Here is a 15,924-nt window from a genome sequence, read left to right as displayed (position 1 = left end):
AGGGCGTTGTGGGGAGCTGTTAGGGGGACTGTAACACTGACACGCTGGATGGTGGAGGGGAGCACGGAGGAGGGGTGGGGGAGCACGAAAGGGGGGTTAGGGACATACACTCACCTGGAAGCTGTGTGGGAGCTCAGGCACAAAGGGTGGGGTGACGTGCGGAGAGCTGGGAAGGGGGTGGGTTTTGAGCAGACTCAGCCGGATGCTGGTTTGCATGGGGAGGGGTGGGGCTAATCACCCCCAATGTATAAAAGACGCGTTGGGACGGCTAGCTCCCAACGCTGACTTTGTATCTGCTAGGCTTTTCTGAAGTAAAGAAAACCTCGTCACCCGTACCACGTTATCGTCGTTCTTTCAGCGTGGACGGCTTTTACAGATGGTTTTCTGCACAACTGTCAGGTCAGCAGTCTTCCCCATGATTGTGATTCCTACTGAACCAGACTGAGAGACCATTTAAAGGTTCAGGAACCCTTTGCAGGTGTTATGGCTTAATTAGCTGATTAGAGTGGGACACTTTGAGCCTAGAATATTGCACCTTTTCACAATATTCTAATATTCTGAGATTGTGGATTTGGGGTTTTCATGAGCTGTAAGCCATAATCATCACAATTATGACAAATCATGGCTTGAACTATCTTGCTTTGCGTGTAATGAGTCTATCTCATATATTAGTTTCCCCTTTTAAGTGAAATAAATGAACTTTTGCACGATATTCTAATTTTTCGAGTTTCACCTGTACACTACAAGCATTTGCAGATGACTTGGTCTTTGTATTAGAAGAGCCACTTGAGAGAAGCCTCAAGCTTATGAAAAAGATAGAAGTATTTCGAGAAGTGACAGGACTGAAAATAAATAAACAAAAGACTAAAATAATAACTAAAAACCTTACAGATAAACAAAAAAATCAATTGTCAGAAAAAACAGACCTTCAAATAGTTAAGAAAATCAAATACTTGGGGACATATTTAACAACATGATGTGCAAAAATAAAAGACAACTAAATAAAATTATTTTAAAAAATAAAATTAGACCGGGAAAAATGGGGAAAAATCTACAACTTTCAATGCTAGGGAGAATAGCAATGGTGAAGATGAATATTTTACCAAAACCACTCTTTTTATTTCAAACAATACCTATAAAACTGGGGAATTTTTTTTTTGATGAACTGATTTTGACATTTATTTGGCAAGGAAAAAAAGCTAGAATTAGATTGAAAATGCTACAAGAAGTGAAAGAAAATGGAGGATTTGGCCTGCCAGATTGGGCTTTATATTATCAAGCATCTGAATTAACTTGGTTAAAAGAATGGATAACTCCTAGAGATAAAAGATTACTATACATAGAGGGGCATGACCTACAATTTGGATGGCATGCCCTCTTATGGTATGGGAAGAATAAAATACATGTTGTTGTTGTTGTTAGCTGCGAAGTCGTGTCCGACCCATCGCGACCCTATGGACAACATTCCTCCAGGCCTTCCTGTCCTCTACCATCTTCTGGAGTCCATTTAAGCTCACGCTTAATACGCATTTAAGCTCACGCTTTAAGCTCAAGCTCAAAATACATAGATACTTTCAAAACCACTACATAAGAAACACACTTCTTCTAGAAAGGGAAAAAGTAAAAGCGAAAATCTTCATGGATGGCTTTCAACAATGGAAGTGTTTGTTCACCCAAACTTAATTAACTATCAGAAAATTGTGACCTATAAAGACATTTTGAATACTGAAGGGAAACTAAAACCCAGACACGAACTGAAAGAACAGGGCACTGATCTATCATAGTGGCCACAGTTGCAAATTCAAACAAGATATGAAAAAGATGTTAAAATATCTGGATTTTATAAAGAAAAGATAGAATTTGACCAGATACTATTGACATCAGATGAAAAATTTATTAAGAAACTGTATAAGTATATATTAAGTGTAAAGATGGAAGAAGAACAAATTAAAGAAATAATGATAATATGGCAAAAAACTTTTAAAAACTGGTAAAATCTTTGGGAAAGAAATCTAAAATAACAAAGACGGTGACTTACAAAGAAAACCTATACCAAATGTTCTACAGATGGCACTTAACACCTGTGACGTTAGCAAAATGTTAAAAAATATGTCTAGCAATTGTTGGAAATGTAGACAAAACCAGGCACATACTATCATCTTTGGTGAACATGCCCTAAAGCCAAATGATTTTGGTTAAGAATATATATATGGTTAGAGAAAATGACTAAAAACACATAGATTTTAAGTCAGATTTATTTTTGTTAGGTATAATTGTAGGAAATTATGAGAAGGAATCTGTATATTTAATGTATTAACTGCAGCAAGAATTGTATTTGCTCATCATTGGAAAGATGAAGAATTACCAGCGGAGGAAGAGATAATTAAGAAAATTTTAGATTGTGCAGAAATTGACAGACTGACACTAAAAATGAAAGACAAGAAGATTCAGATTACTTTAGAACAGACATGTCAAACACAAGGCCCCGGGGCCAGATCCGGCCCACGAAGTGGTTTCATGTGGCCCGCGAAGCCATCCTGGAAACAGTGAGGGAACAGCCCACGCTGCCTTGGCCCTGGCCCACGCCCAGGCCAGCCAGGAGCCAATGTACAATTTATGGTGGCCATCTATGCTGAAACGCATTCAGTCTTAGCTCCACAAGGCCATCTGGAAACAGCGAAGGACCAGCCCCTGCCATGTCAGCCCCACCCCCTGGGTGCACACTGGGGAGGTGTCACCATTTGTGAGGAATGAAGAAATGCACCATTGCCTGGAAGTTGCCAGCAAATAGCCTTCGCCTACTTCACATATCTGGCTTGATGGGCTCCGGAGGAGGGGTTTTGGCAGGCAGTAGGGCGCTCTCCTCACAGCGCCGAGAGGCTGAGCCGGGCAGTGTGAATTGAAAAAGAAGCACGATGCTGCCCAGCCCCCAGCCTGCCTGGTTTTGGCAGGCAGCAGGGGACTCTCCTCCCAGTGCTAATCCAAAAAGAAGCACAACGCCACCCAGCCCCCAGCCTGCCCAATTTCGGCAGGCAGTGGGGCACTCTCCTCAACACCAAGAGCTGAGCCGGGTGGCACGAATCTGATGAGAAGTGCAATGCTGCCTAGCCCCCAGCCTGCCCAATTTCAGCAGGCAGCAAGGTGCAAAGTCGGCTCAGCTGGAGGCTGGGCAACATCACGCTTCTCTTCGGATTCACGCCGCCCGGCTCAGCCTCTCAGTGCTGTGCGGAAAGCGCCCCCCTGCCTGCTGAAACCGGGCGGGCTGGGTGGTGTCGCACTTCTCTTCAGATCTGTGCCGCGCAGCTCAGCCTCTTGGTGCTGTGAACAGAGCGCCCCACTGCCTGCCAAAACTGGACAGGCCGGGCAGTATGTGGCATCGCCCTTCGTTTTGGATTCACTGCCCGGCTCAGCCTCTTGGCACTGTGAGGACAGCGCCCTGCTATCTACCGAAATTGGGCAGGTCGGGGGCCGGGCGGCATCGCACTTTTCAGATTCGTGCTGCCTGGCTCAGCCTCTTGGCACTGTAAGGAGAGCGCCTCGCTGCCTGCTGTAATCGGGCAGGCTGGGGGCTGGGTGGCATTGTGCAGGTAACGTTGACTCTCCCGCTGCTCATGGCGTCCCCTCCCCCAGAGCCCACCAAGCCAGATATGTGAACTAGGCAAGGGCCATGTGCTGCCACTTCCAGGCGATGGTGCATTTCTTCATTCCTACGAAGGGTGACACCTCCCCAGCTACATTTCTTGCCTGTTTTTCTCCCTCCCTCATCTCAAATATTTTCCCACCATTCTGTTCGAAGGAAGGAAGGAAGGAAGGAAGGAAGGAAGGAAGGAAGGGAGGGAGAGTCTGAGGGAAGTCCTGCCTTAGTCCTGCCCTGCTGCCCTTTCACCATCCCCTTGCCCCCTCCTCCTGGCCTATCCTGGGGTTCCCCCATCCTATTGCTAAGGAAGCTTTGGATACAAAGCCGGGTCTCCTCCCATGGAGAGGGAGTAGGCCTCCCCCTGACTTTGCCCTCATACCCATCATGAGCAACCTGGCCAAGGAGAGCAAGCACAGCAGCAGCAGCCTTGAGGAGGTAAGTGCAGCTGGGCACCCCCTTGGGGAAGTGGGGCTAGGCTTGGTGCCGCGGGTGCTTGAGGGCCGGGCTGGGCGTTTGACCTCTGCTGCCTAGGGCTCCAGGCACTATCCAGCCCCCTCCACATGGCCTGAGAGGACCAGTAAGGCTCCTCCAGTGGACCATGCCTTGGCACTTGCCTTGGTCCCACCTCCTTCTGCCAGAGACCCTCATATCTGTCCCACTCCTGCCCAGGCCCCCACACGTACCCTTGATGCAAACGATGTAGAACTGGCCATGCCCACCCAGTAGGCCACACCCACTCCAGCCACACCCAGCCAGCAGGCCCCGGCCTCCCTGGCCACACCCACCTGGCTCTCCGAGGGCAACCGCAATGCTGATACGGTCCTCAGTGAAATTGAGTTTTACACCCCTGCTTTAGAACATGGAATACATTTTATCAATGGCTAGAAAAATGAGGTAGAGAGAAAGAAATTTAAAATGTATTAGTAAACTAAACATTGGAACCCAGACAATATTGCTGATAAAATATTAAGGATTTGTGACTATAACAAATTAATAAAATATTGGGGGAAAAAGCAATCATGGGCGCTCCATCACTGGAGATTTTTAAGAAGATACTAGACAGTCACTTGTCTGAGATGGTATAGGTTCTCCTGCTTGAGCAGGGGGCTGGACAAGAAGACCTCCAAGGTCTCTTCCAGCTCTACTCTATTATATTCTAAACCTTAGACCTCAAAGAAGTCAAATCCTAACCCTACCTTTCCCTGAACAGTTGACCAATTTATCCTAAAATCCCCCAATAACAGGCTTCTACCATAAAATAATATCAATTAAAACTAATGATCATGCCAAACTAAATCACTACTAATAGAGATTTTTTAATGTAAAAGTTAACACAGCAGGCAATCCCCACATTATAAAATGAATATAAGACTACCACTAACCACAACACCTCATCCAAAACCTAGCCCCCTCATTAAATACAATCTTGGACCTCAAGAAAACCTACCCAAGCTGAATTTTACACTAATGTCAAGTGTTTTACAGTAAAGGTTACCTTAGCGTTCTTACTTTAAAATTTACCTTGGCAAGGAATCATGAAGACTAAAAATAACTCAAGTACCAACATAACACAAATATAGGTCCACTACTACTGAAAAAGCTTATGCAAAAGCCAATCATTCATTAAATGTAAACACAGACCTTATGGGAACCCATCATAATTCAAACTGCACTATATAATATCAATATAATTTTTGTACTTTAAAGGCTATGTAAGCAAATCACCCTCCCATAAAATAAAGACCCAACACTATATGGTTATCTAAAAACTCATTCTAAAGCTAATTATTGAAACAAATGTAATCAGAGCTCAAGGAAATTTAACCTTAATTATACCAATAAAAAATAATTATCCTAAAATTACCTGACAGTTACCCAACACAATAGATTTAACAACTCTAAAGTTATCCCTCACATCAAACTACACACCTCAAGTATCCTTACCATTAAACATATTATCTTAATGTCAAGAGAAGTATACTCCAAGATTTTAAAAAGCCAATTAGTGCCATTTTGTAGACGTATGTGAATTGCTATCTGTGTGTTATTGGTAAAAATACAAATATATGCAGGTCACCTTTAAAAGACCATTCAGGGTCTAGAATACAAAAGTGCATATGGTAAGGATCATACATCAATTCATGGGGATTGCTGGGAAATTCTGGGAGTTGAAGCCCAGACATCTTAAAGTTACCAAGTTTGAGAAACACTGATGTGGTTAATGCACCAAGCTAGAAACCAAAGACTCTGTGAGTTCTTAGGTGCAAAGAGAACTGAATGACCTTAAGCTACTCACTCTCTCCCTGTCCTAGGAAGGAAGCAATACTGACTCGAAAGCACACAAACTCACAGAGACACAGAGGAAAATAAGAAATGCACTCAAACCATTCAGTGAACCTTATTACTCAGAAAGCACAACGACTCGCTTAAGGTATAGCTTGAGAAGTTCAGAGCTGCATTTATGAATTCCATCCTTAACCTTTTCCTTTGCCATGCTTCCCACTGTGTTAAGCAGCATCCTCCCAAACCCTCCATGCGCTATCATGAACTTTGCAAAGCCCGCTGTACACCGCTTCCCTTTGCGCGCATGCGTACAATGGAAGAACCCTTGGCTCGTCATGCATCTTTTTCCCTCATAAGCACATGGGAATGGGGGTGCTGAAAGATACAGGTGTGTTGGGACGGAAGGATGCAGCAACAGTATAGCTTTACCTTTCTATTGCTCGCACGGTATAGCTAATGAGCGGCCTCCCCAGCACGAGACAAAACTGCTTCGGAGTGCTGCCACCCAACCTTTCACCGCTTCCTCCGGCAGGTAGTACCGCTGCTACCGATACTGGCGGTGATCGCCGGCAGAGTCCGGTCTCCCCTGTTTCCTCTAAGTCACCGACTTTTCCGACTCCAGGCTCCGGCAGCTCCATTACGTGCCTGCCTCTCGGAACTGAATTGCAGCAGGCTGAGCTCAATTGCTTTGCCTTGAGCTTTTCTGTGAGTCGCAAGAGTCCCCCGATTTAATTATCCCATATTCTCATGGGACAATTGATTTTAGTCTCCATTTTTAATTCGTTTCTTTAAAGATTTGCTGCTCCCTTAAAGGACCTTTCGGAAGTGGAATTGAAGAACGGGCGGAAGACGAAAAAAAGCTATTTACTGCGCACGCGTTGCGCATTCTTGTGAGATGGAAAGCAATTGATTGGAATAGCAAAAGCTCGCCGTCTCGCTACTTGATTCAGGCTGGGCCCGCTGTTTATCTGATTGGATTATGATGTACCTTTCAAATATTTTTATTCATGTATATTTGCTGTGTTGACTAGAAAAAGGCTTTTAGAAATAAAACAGTTTCAGAGAGATTCCAATTCTCGTCTTTTGCCAGAGAGTCATATCTTAAATATTAACTGTTGTATTCTACTATGAAATACACGTTAAACTATGTTTTCTATAAATATAGACTATCGCAGATGCAGGTAATCTATACGGGTGGACACATGTTCAGTATTTATCTTCTGAGAATAGTTGATATCCTCTTAAAGCTTAAAAATATTGACACTGACTTTAGAATATTGTGGGTTTTATGCTTATTTTTTAATTAAAAACTCTTAAAAAATTAAAAATGTGCAATGCAGATTGGGCACCATGAAAGGTGCCCGTGATACCATGTTGCGTGTAATGGAATTTAGTATTTCCTCAGAACTTGGGGAACATATTTTTGAGAACAGTGAATCCTTCTGAAGCACTCCATGCTCTTCAGTCTACCTGTTTGGAATAATCTGGAGATAGATCTTCTCAAATGCAGGAATGCTAGTTATGTCTGCAGCCTACTCCAGTCAAACACCATGGCTGAGAAATGCACAGCAAAATGTCCATTAAGCTTCAGAAAGACAAAAGCAAGCACTGGATTTATATCCATATATAAGAAGGGACAGTGAAGAAGGCAGTCAACAGACTGGGTTGGTTTCATTCTCATACTAAAAAGTTTTATCATGTAGCCTTGCTGTGTCAAATATTTGAGGAGATGTACTTGAGTCCATGCCAGATAGACTGACAATTTGATTGCTGCCTCCCAATTGCCCGACAGTAAAGATAAGCCACTGCATGCCTGTTCTAAAATTAGGACAATTAGGGGTGATAATCTGGAGATATTGTAAACTGCTAGCCAGTGCTTTGCTTTAATAACAAAACCAGGTATTTCCTAATGAACACAGCTTGTCTAGACTCTGAACCAGTCTGTCTAATATTTGGAGCAAAACCTAGTAGGATATCAAATAAATCACTCTTCCCTAAGATGAACTTTAATATCATTTAATTAGGGCTGAAGGCTTTGTAAAATAAAACTTTTAATTATCTTCTAAGTGCATATGGTCAGGGGCTATTATGAGCCTTTGGAGGGAAGGAGTTCCAAAGAATAGGGTTCACCATGAAGAAGGTGTGTTGTTTCATTTATGTTTCCTTAACTACAGATAAACTGATCTTTTAATAGGCTTTTTAAGATATTGTCACTGGATGGCACAATCAATTCAAAGGAGTCCAAACAAGTATACTCTCTTATTTAAAATGTATTTCTGTAACTATACAGTATGTTTCTCTGAGATTGGAGAACCTTTCACAGATTGAACCTAGAGTTACAGGTTTCTTTTTAAATGTGTAATGTTTGAAGGAACTGTAAAGTGAAATACTCCATTTGTCATTCAGCCTAGCCTGTTCTGCAATACTAATTTTGTAACATGCCTGAGAGTTATTTTTGAAGATTCTGTCAGACAGACAAATGCAGAATTCATCAGCTTTAGCAAACTGAGCATTTGGTGCAGAAACATGCTACTGTATAGAGTTTCAATGCTGGTTCAGGATGTGGGCTGGAATAAGAGAGGCTTACATGACCAATACAATAAAAGCAGGATCAACCTAATGAAGTACATAATATTTTTGTTAGTTAAGATACTTCATACAGAATAACTGCATTATTTCAAATTTGTTTTAGCATTGATGAAAGAATCAGGATGCAAGTATGCACTCAATTGTCTCCATTCATTGATAGGAGAGGTGATATCTTTAATTATTCTCAATTGCTGCTTCTTCCTTTGATTCATTTTGAATACTTTCAAAGTTGAACTCATGGAGATGGGAACTAGTAAAATTTTAATTACTGCCCAAAATAAATTATGCCATTACACAAAAGCCTTGTTTTTTGTTTTGTTTTTTACTGTGGAAATCTGTTATTGTGCTTGAAAGTGACTGCAAGACCCTAGTTTCCAAAGTGTTGGCAAAGTGCCATAATTATGGTCAAAGGGATATACTGCTAGCAGATGCCCTTTGTCCATCTGATCGTAGGAAATGAGGTGGTCCTAGCCTAGGATTCTCCAAGGACAAGGACAAAATACTTTATTCTAATCAATGTATGTACATTGGCAGGTTTCTTATTTTCCACATGCCCACTCTCAAGCTTTGCAGTTTTGTTCCTCTGGAAAGACCATATTTATTTACATTGTTTACATAGATTTTAGAAATGGGGTAGAATTTTTATGTTTTATTCACTGTTTCCATTTATTATATTAGCATAGTTTTGCTGTTGTGACCAGGATAATTTTCTATAGATATTATGGCTCCTATACAATAGACTTCTTTCTTCTATATTTAAAAACAAGAAAGTTCTACAAAATTAGTGTAAATAAATGGAGTGGTCTAAACGACCATAACTTGTGGTATATTCAACAACAGATTTAATAACTTTTTTAAAAAGAGGCAACGGGAGAGAAAAGAACTTTGTGGCTAAGGCGCTACACTAGAAACCAGGAAACAGAGAGTTCTAGTCCCAATTTAGGCATAAAAGCTGTCTGGATGACTTTGTCAGCCCATAAGGTCAGACTCAGTTAACAAGTCTGTTGGTGATTTTTTGTCAAAACTAATAAATCAGCATTTGGATCTTGCAGCTGCAGAAAAAATGCTCAGAAAAAAAACCTTGAAGAATTGAAAAAGAGAGAAAGATAACAAAGAAGATAAAAAGACGCATTTTTAAAAAGTACTTCAGCGATAACCATGAACATGTCTTAGTGAATATAACTACATCATTTCTTGGAGACATTTTGAAAATATTTAGATGTTGAAGGAGACATATGTGGAAGAAGCCAGGTACATGTCTACTTTGTTGAACATAATTTATTCTAGCGAATGAAAAAAAATATACTTTATGTACTAACCAAAAATTCAGTGGCATATGTCAAAATATGTTGTTGTTAGCTGCGAAGTCGTGTCCGACCCATCGTGACCCTATGAACAATGTTCCTCCAGGCCTTCCTGTCCTCTACCATCTTCTGGAGTCCATTTAAGCTCACGCCTACTGCTTCAGTGACTCCATCCAGCCACCTCATTCTCTGTCGTCCCCTTCTTCTCTTGCACTCAACCTTTCCCAGCATTAGGCTCTTCTCCAGTGAGTCCTTCCTTCTCATTAGGTGGCCAAAGTATTTTGAGTTTTAGCTTCAGGATCTGGCCTTCTAAAGAGCAGTCAGGGTTGATCTCTAGGACTGACCAGTTTGATCGCCTTGCAGTCCAAGAGACTCGCAGGAGTCTTCTCCAGCACCATAGTTCAAAGGCCTCAATTCTTTGGCGCTCAGCCTTTTTTATGGTCCAACTTTCACTGCCATACATTACAACTGGGAAGACCATAGGCTTGACTATACGCATTGCTTTTTAGTGTGCTGTCTAGATTTGTCATGGCTTTCCTCCCGAGGAGCAAGCGTCTTTTAATTTCTTGGCTACAGTCCCCATCTGCAGTGATTTTGGAGCCCAGGAAAATAAAATCTGTCACTACCTCCATTTCTTTCCCATCTATTTGCCAGGAATTGAGAGGGCTGGATGCCATGATCTTGGTTTTCTTAATGTTAAGTTTCAACCCCAAGTTTTGCACTCTCCTTCTTCACCCGCAACAAGAGGCTCTTTAGTTCCTCTTCACTTTCTGCCATTAGAGTGGTATCATCTGCATATCTTAGGTTGTTGATATTTCTCCCAGAAATCTTAATTCCAACTTTTGATTCATCTAGCCCTGTCTTTCTCATGTTGTGCTCTGCATATAAGTTAAATAGGCAGGGTGACAGTACACAGCCTTGCTGGACCCCTTTCCCAATTTTGAACCAATCAGTGGTTCCGTGTCCAGTTCTCACTGTTGCTTCTTGGCCCACATATAGGTTTTTAAAGAGACAAATAAGAAGGTCTGGTACGCCCATCTCTTTAAGAACTTGCCACAGTTTGTTATGATCCACACAATCAAAGACTTTAGCATAGTCAATGAAGCAGAAGTAAATGTTTTTCTGGAACTCCCTAGCTTTCTCCATGATCCAGCATATGTTGGCAATTTGATCTCTAGTTCCTCTGCCTCTTCGAAATCCTGCCTGTACTTCTGGTAGTTCTCGATCCACATACTGCTGGAGTCTAGCTTGTAGGATTTTAAGCATAATTTTACTAGCATAAGAAATGAGTGCAATGGTGCAATAGTTTGAACATTCTTTGGCACTGCCTTTCTTTGGAATTAGAATGTAAACTGATCTTTTCCAATCCTGTGGCCACTGTTGAGTTTTCCAAATTTGCTGGCAAATTGAGTGTAGCACTTTTACTGCATCGTCTTTTAAGATTTTGAATAGCTCAGCTGGAATACTGTCACCTCCACTAGCTTTGTTGTTGCTCAGCTTTTCTAAGGCCCACTTCACTTCACATTCTAGGATGTCTGGCTCAAGGTCAGTGATCACCTCATCATGATTATCAGGGACGTTAAGCTCATTCTTGTATAGTTCTTCTGTGTAATTTTGCCACCTCTTCTTAATCTCTTCTGCCTCTGTGAGGTCCCTGCAATTTTGGTCGTTTATCATGCCCATTTTTGCATGAAACGTTCGCTTCATCTCTCCCATTTTCTTGAAAAGATCTCTGGTCCTCCCTATTCTGTTGTGAAAATATATGACAAGAAAAGTGAAAGGTTAAAAGAAAAATAATGATAAATTGCTATAACATCACAAAATTATGTAATTAATGTATTGTTTGTGAATTCTTGATTTAAGATAAACTTAAGATAGCATCCAGTTAGAAAAGTATGAATTTTACCAAATTCCTCTGATTGTAAGCAGAAACAACTCTCTTTATCAGTAATCGGTACAAAATGTGGCAGCTTTTACCCAATGAGCAAAATATCATTAACTTTCCAAAGATACAATATCAAAATAAATATTAAGGCTTTTTTGCAAGCTTCATATTTGAACTTATTGTTTTTGCTAAGCAAAGGTTTAGAATGAACAAAGACTTGCAACAGAAATCAAGGACAATAAAAAAAAGTTTCAACATATTAATAACAAGAAAAAAGTCAAGGAAACTATAGGTCCAATAAAGAGAAATCATGGCAAGGAAGTAACAGGCAGTAGGGAGAAAACAGCTGCTTAACTCATTGTTTGCATTAGTCTTCATACAAAAAGAAATTATAGCCCAACATACCAAAAAAACTACTTGAAAAGACAAACTAGAAAATGGTAAGAACACCTATCCAACCTTGATGAATATAAATCACCGGGACCTGACAGATTACATCCCAGACTTGTGAAGAAGCTGGCAGATGTCACCATATCTTTCAAAAATCCTGGAGCACCAGGGAAGTACCTGAGAATTGGAAAGGGGCTGATGTGGTTCCCATCTTCAAGAAAGGGGGGGGAAACAGACCCAGGAAACTACAGACCAATCAATCTAACATCAATTTCTGAGAAGATCCTGGAAAAGATAATCAAAAAACAGATCTGCAAACAACTAGAAACAAAGTTATTACTAGTAGCCAGCAGAGGTTTGTTAAAAACAGATCATGCCAAACCAATCTTATTTCATTCTTTGATAAAGTGACTAAATTAGTAGACCAGTGAAACTGTGGAAAGTAGACCACAACCTGCTGCTTAGTAAAGTGGGATAGCCAACATCATCACCAGACGGATCTGTAGCTGGCTGAAAAACCATACTCAGCAAATAGTACTCAATGGTACTACATCCAAATGGAGAAAAGTAAGCAATGGCATACCACAAGGCTCTGTCTTAGGCCCAGTACTCTTTAATATCTTCATGAATGACAGATGAGGGAATAGGAGGGGAACTCATCAAATTTGCAGATGACACTAAAGTGACAGGAATAGCAAACACCCCAGAAGACAAGTTTAGGATCCAAAAAGATGGTGGGCGCAGGAGGCGGGGGGTGGGTGGGGGGCGGTGCTGCTGCAGTCACAAGCGCGAAGGGTGTTGGCAGCGGGCTCCCCTCCCTGGGGCCGGAGCCGGCGCAGCTGGTGCTGTGGGAGCAGCAGAGCCCACTCTATATGGCGGGGCTGCGCAATGCAGGCAGCGGAGGCGGTGCGGGCCAGGCGATGTTTTAATCTTATGATTTTAAAAATATATTTTTTCTATTGTAAGTTTCCCCAAACCTCGCCATGTGGATTGCATACAAATATTATATAATTGGTAAATAAAGGTATAACATATGTTAAATATACATTAAATGATAGTATGCTTCCCTACAAAGTCAATTCTTGCTCAATGACAGACCAGGGAGTTAACTCGGAAAGGCAAGAGGAAAATCTAGAAGAGGTCTGTGCAGCTCTTCAACATCTTCATCAACGATTTGGATGAAGGGATAGATGGGGAACTCATCAAATTTGCAGACAACACCAAGCTGGCAGGAATAGCCAATACTCGAGAAGATAGGCTTAAGATACAGGAGGATCTGGACAGACTTGAACACTGGGCACTATCTAACAAAATGAAATTCAATTGTGAAAAAAGTAAGGTTCTACATTTAGGCAGGAAAAATCAAATGCACAGGTATAGTATAGGTGGTACCTTGCTCAATAGTAGTAACTGTGAGAGAGATCTCGTAGTCCTAGTGGACAATCACTTAAATATGAGCCAGCAGTGTGCTGCAGCTGCCAAAAAAGCCAACACAGTGCTAGGCTGCATTAACAGAGGGATAGAATCCTTAGGGTGCCATAGTTATGGATGAGAAATATTGGTTGCAAATTTGGCATTTCTGGATGTAATACAGATATTTTGGACTTATTTTTGTTTCTTTGCATGTTTGATATTTTTTAAAAGGCATATGCTACTGACTACACTTATTTATTTATTTATTTTTTATTTTTATTACATTTATATACCGCCCTTTCCCGGAGGACTCAGGGCGGTTTACAGGGAATTAAAAACCAAAAATACAAAAGTTAAAACCAGTTTAAAAAAAATTAAATTTATCCCTGTACAAATAAAACCCCAATTAAAATAAATTAATCCTCAGCCTGGGCCAGAGAGCTCGAAGAGCCAGGTCTTCAGGCCCCAGCGGAATGAACGGAGGTCGGGGGCAGTCCTCAGCTCCACTGGCAGCTGGTTCCAGAGGGCAGGCGCCCCCACTGAGAAGGCCCTATCCCTGGGTGTTACCCGCCGGCAATCTCTTACCGGTGGGACCCTGAGAAGACCCTCCCTGTGGGAGCGCACTGGACGAAGGGAACTTGATGCTGGCAGCAGGTGTTCCCTCAAATACCCCGGACCCAAGCCATGTAGGGCTTTATAGGTAATGACCAGCACCTTGAATTTCACCCGGAGGGCAACCGGAAGCCAATGCAGCTCGCAGAGTAGCGGTGTTACATGGGAGTATCGGGAGACCCCCATTACAACTCGCGCGGCTGCATTCTGCACCAGTTGAAGCCTCCAAGTGGTCCTCAAGGGCAGCCCCATGTAGAGAGCGTTGCAGTAGTCCAAACGGGAGGTCATGAGCGCATGAGTAACTGTGCGTAGGGCATCTCGGTCCAGATAGGGACGCAACTGGCGCACCAGGCAAACCTGGGCAAAAGCCCCCCTGGTCACGGCTCCTATGTGGTCTTCAAAATTGAGTCGTGAATCCAGGAGGACGCCCAAGTTGCGAGCCCTATCAACGGGGGGTAACACCTCACCCCCCATCGTTAGAGATGGAATAGTCTGGTTGACCCGAGATGCCGATATGCACAGCCACTCAGTCTTGGCAGGATTGAGACGAAGCCTGTTTCTCCCCATCCAGACCTGGACTGCCTCCAGGCACCGGGACATCACGGCAAGGGCATCACTGGGTTGGTTCGGGGTGGAAAGAAAAAGTTGGGTATCATCAGCATACTGATGATACCCCACCCCGAAACCACGAATGATCTCGCCCAGCGGCTTCATATAGATGTTGAACAGGAGGGGCGAGAGAACCGACCCCTGAGGAACTCCACAAATGAGAGGCCTCAGGGCGGATCTCTGCCCTCCTGTCACACTTATGCACATATGTAACATGATCACTGCTTGTCCAAAATTTTACTATACAGATAATACCCCCAGAAATTATTTTAGCCTTTTTAATAAATGTTATTATTGATGTTAAGCTCACCAGGGAAAACATCATATATTGTTATGTATATACTAGGTTAATTATTTAAAGACTGAAATGCAACATAACTAGATTCTAAATAATATATTATTCAAAACACACAACAGTCCAAACAGTAAAGGTAAAGGTAAAGGTGCTAGTCGTTTCCGACTCTAGGGGCTGGTGCTCATCTCCATTTCAAAGCCGAAGAGCCAGTGCTTGTCCGAGGACGTCTCCGTGGTCATGTGGCCGGCATGACTAGACACCAAAGGCGCACAGAGCGCTGTTACCTTCCCACCGTAGTGGTCCCCATTTTTCTACTTGCATTTTTACGTGCTTTCGAACTGCTAGGTTGGCAGAAGCTGGGACAAGTAACAGGCGCTCACTCTGCTACACGGCACTCTGGATTCGACCCGCCAAACTGCCGACCTTCTGATTGACAAGCTCAGCGTCCTAACCCGCTGAGCCGCTGCGTCCCACCCAAACAGTAAAAGTAAAGTCCAAATTAAGAATATTTCATTCTTAAGAATTGTTTAGATTCAAAATAGTTTTCAAGAGTGTACAAAAGATACTTTTTTTCTAGAATCAGCTAAATTAGACATATTACATTGAGAAAAATGTTTCTCATTTCTTTCCTGTTACCTTTGATTTCATTGCAGAGATGTTAACATAAGAAATAGATTATTTTGTTATCTAATTTTACCTTCCAAAAGACAGAAGCAGATGAAAAATGTGAGGTTCTTTCCTGTTGGCTTTTCTGAATTAGCTGTTTTAGATTCTAAAAGTTTAGTTCCTAAATAAGTAATCCTGTAAATAATTTTAATGTCCTCCTTTAGTGCAGGCTCTTTTATGACTCGTGGACTTCAACTCCCAGAATTCCTGAGCCAGCATGGCTCAGCTTGGAAACCTCTCC

At 42.1% G+C, this 15,924-nt stretch overlaps 1 protein-coding gene across 1 annotated transcript in view; it reads right to left on the bottom strand.

The window, feature by feature from the left end:
* The window catches only part of CRPPA (CDP-L-ribitol pyrophosphorylase A), a 62,078-nt gene extending 55,388 nt beyond the window's left edge, over window positions 1-6,690 (bottom strand). Inside the window, exon 1 of the mRNA XM_081345459.1 lies at window positions 6,350-6,690. Within this exon, the coding sequence (XP_081201585.1) occupies window positions 6,350-6,558 (209 nt within the window). The 5' untranslated portion in view covers window positions 6,559-6,690. The remainder of the gene's footprint in view (window positions 1-6,349) is intronic.
* Between the last annotated feature and the right edge of the window lie 9,234 nt (window positions 6,691-15,924).

The sequence above is a fragment of the Vipera berus genome (genome assembly GCF_964194415.1).
Source record: "Vipera berus genome assembly, chromosome: Z".
Classification (NCBI taxonomy): Eukaryota; Metazoa; Chordata; class Lepidosauria; order Squamata; family Viperidae; genus Vipera; species Vipera berus.
Note: the sequence above shows the minus strand (reverse complement) of the source record. Positions and strands in the feature narration are given on the sequence as shown.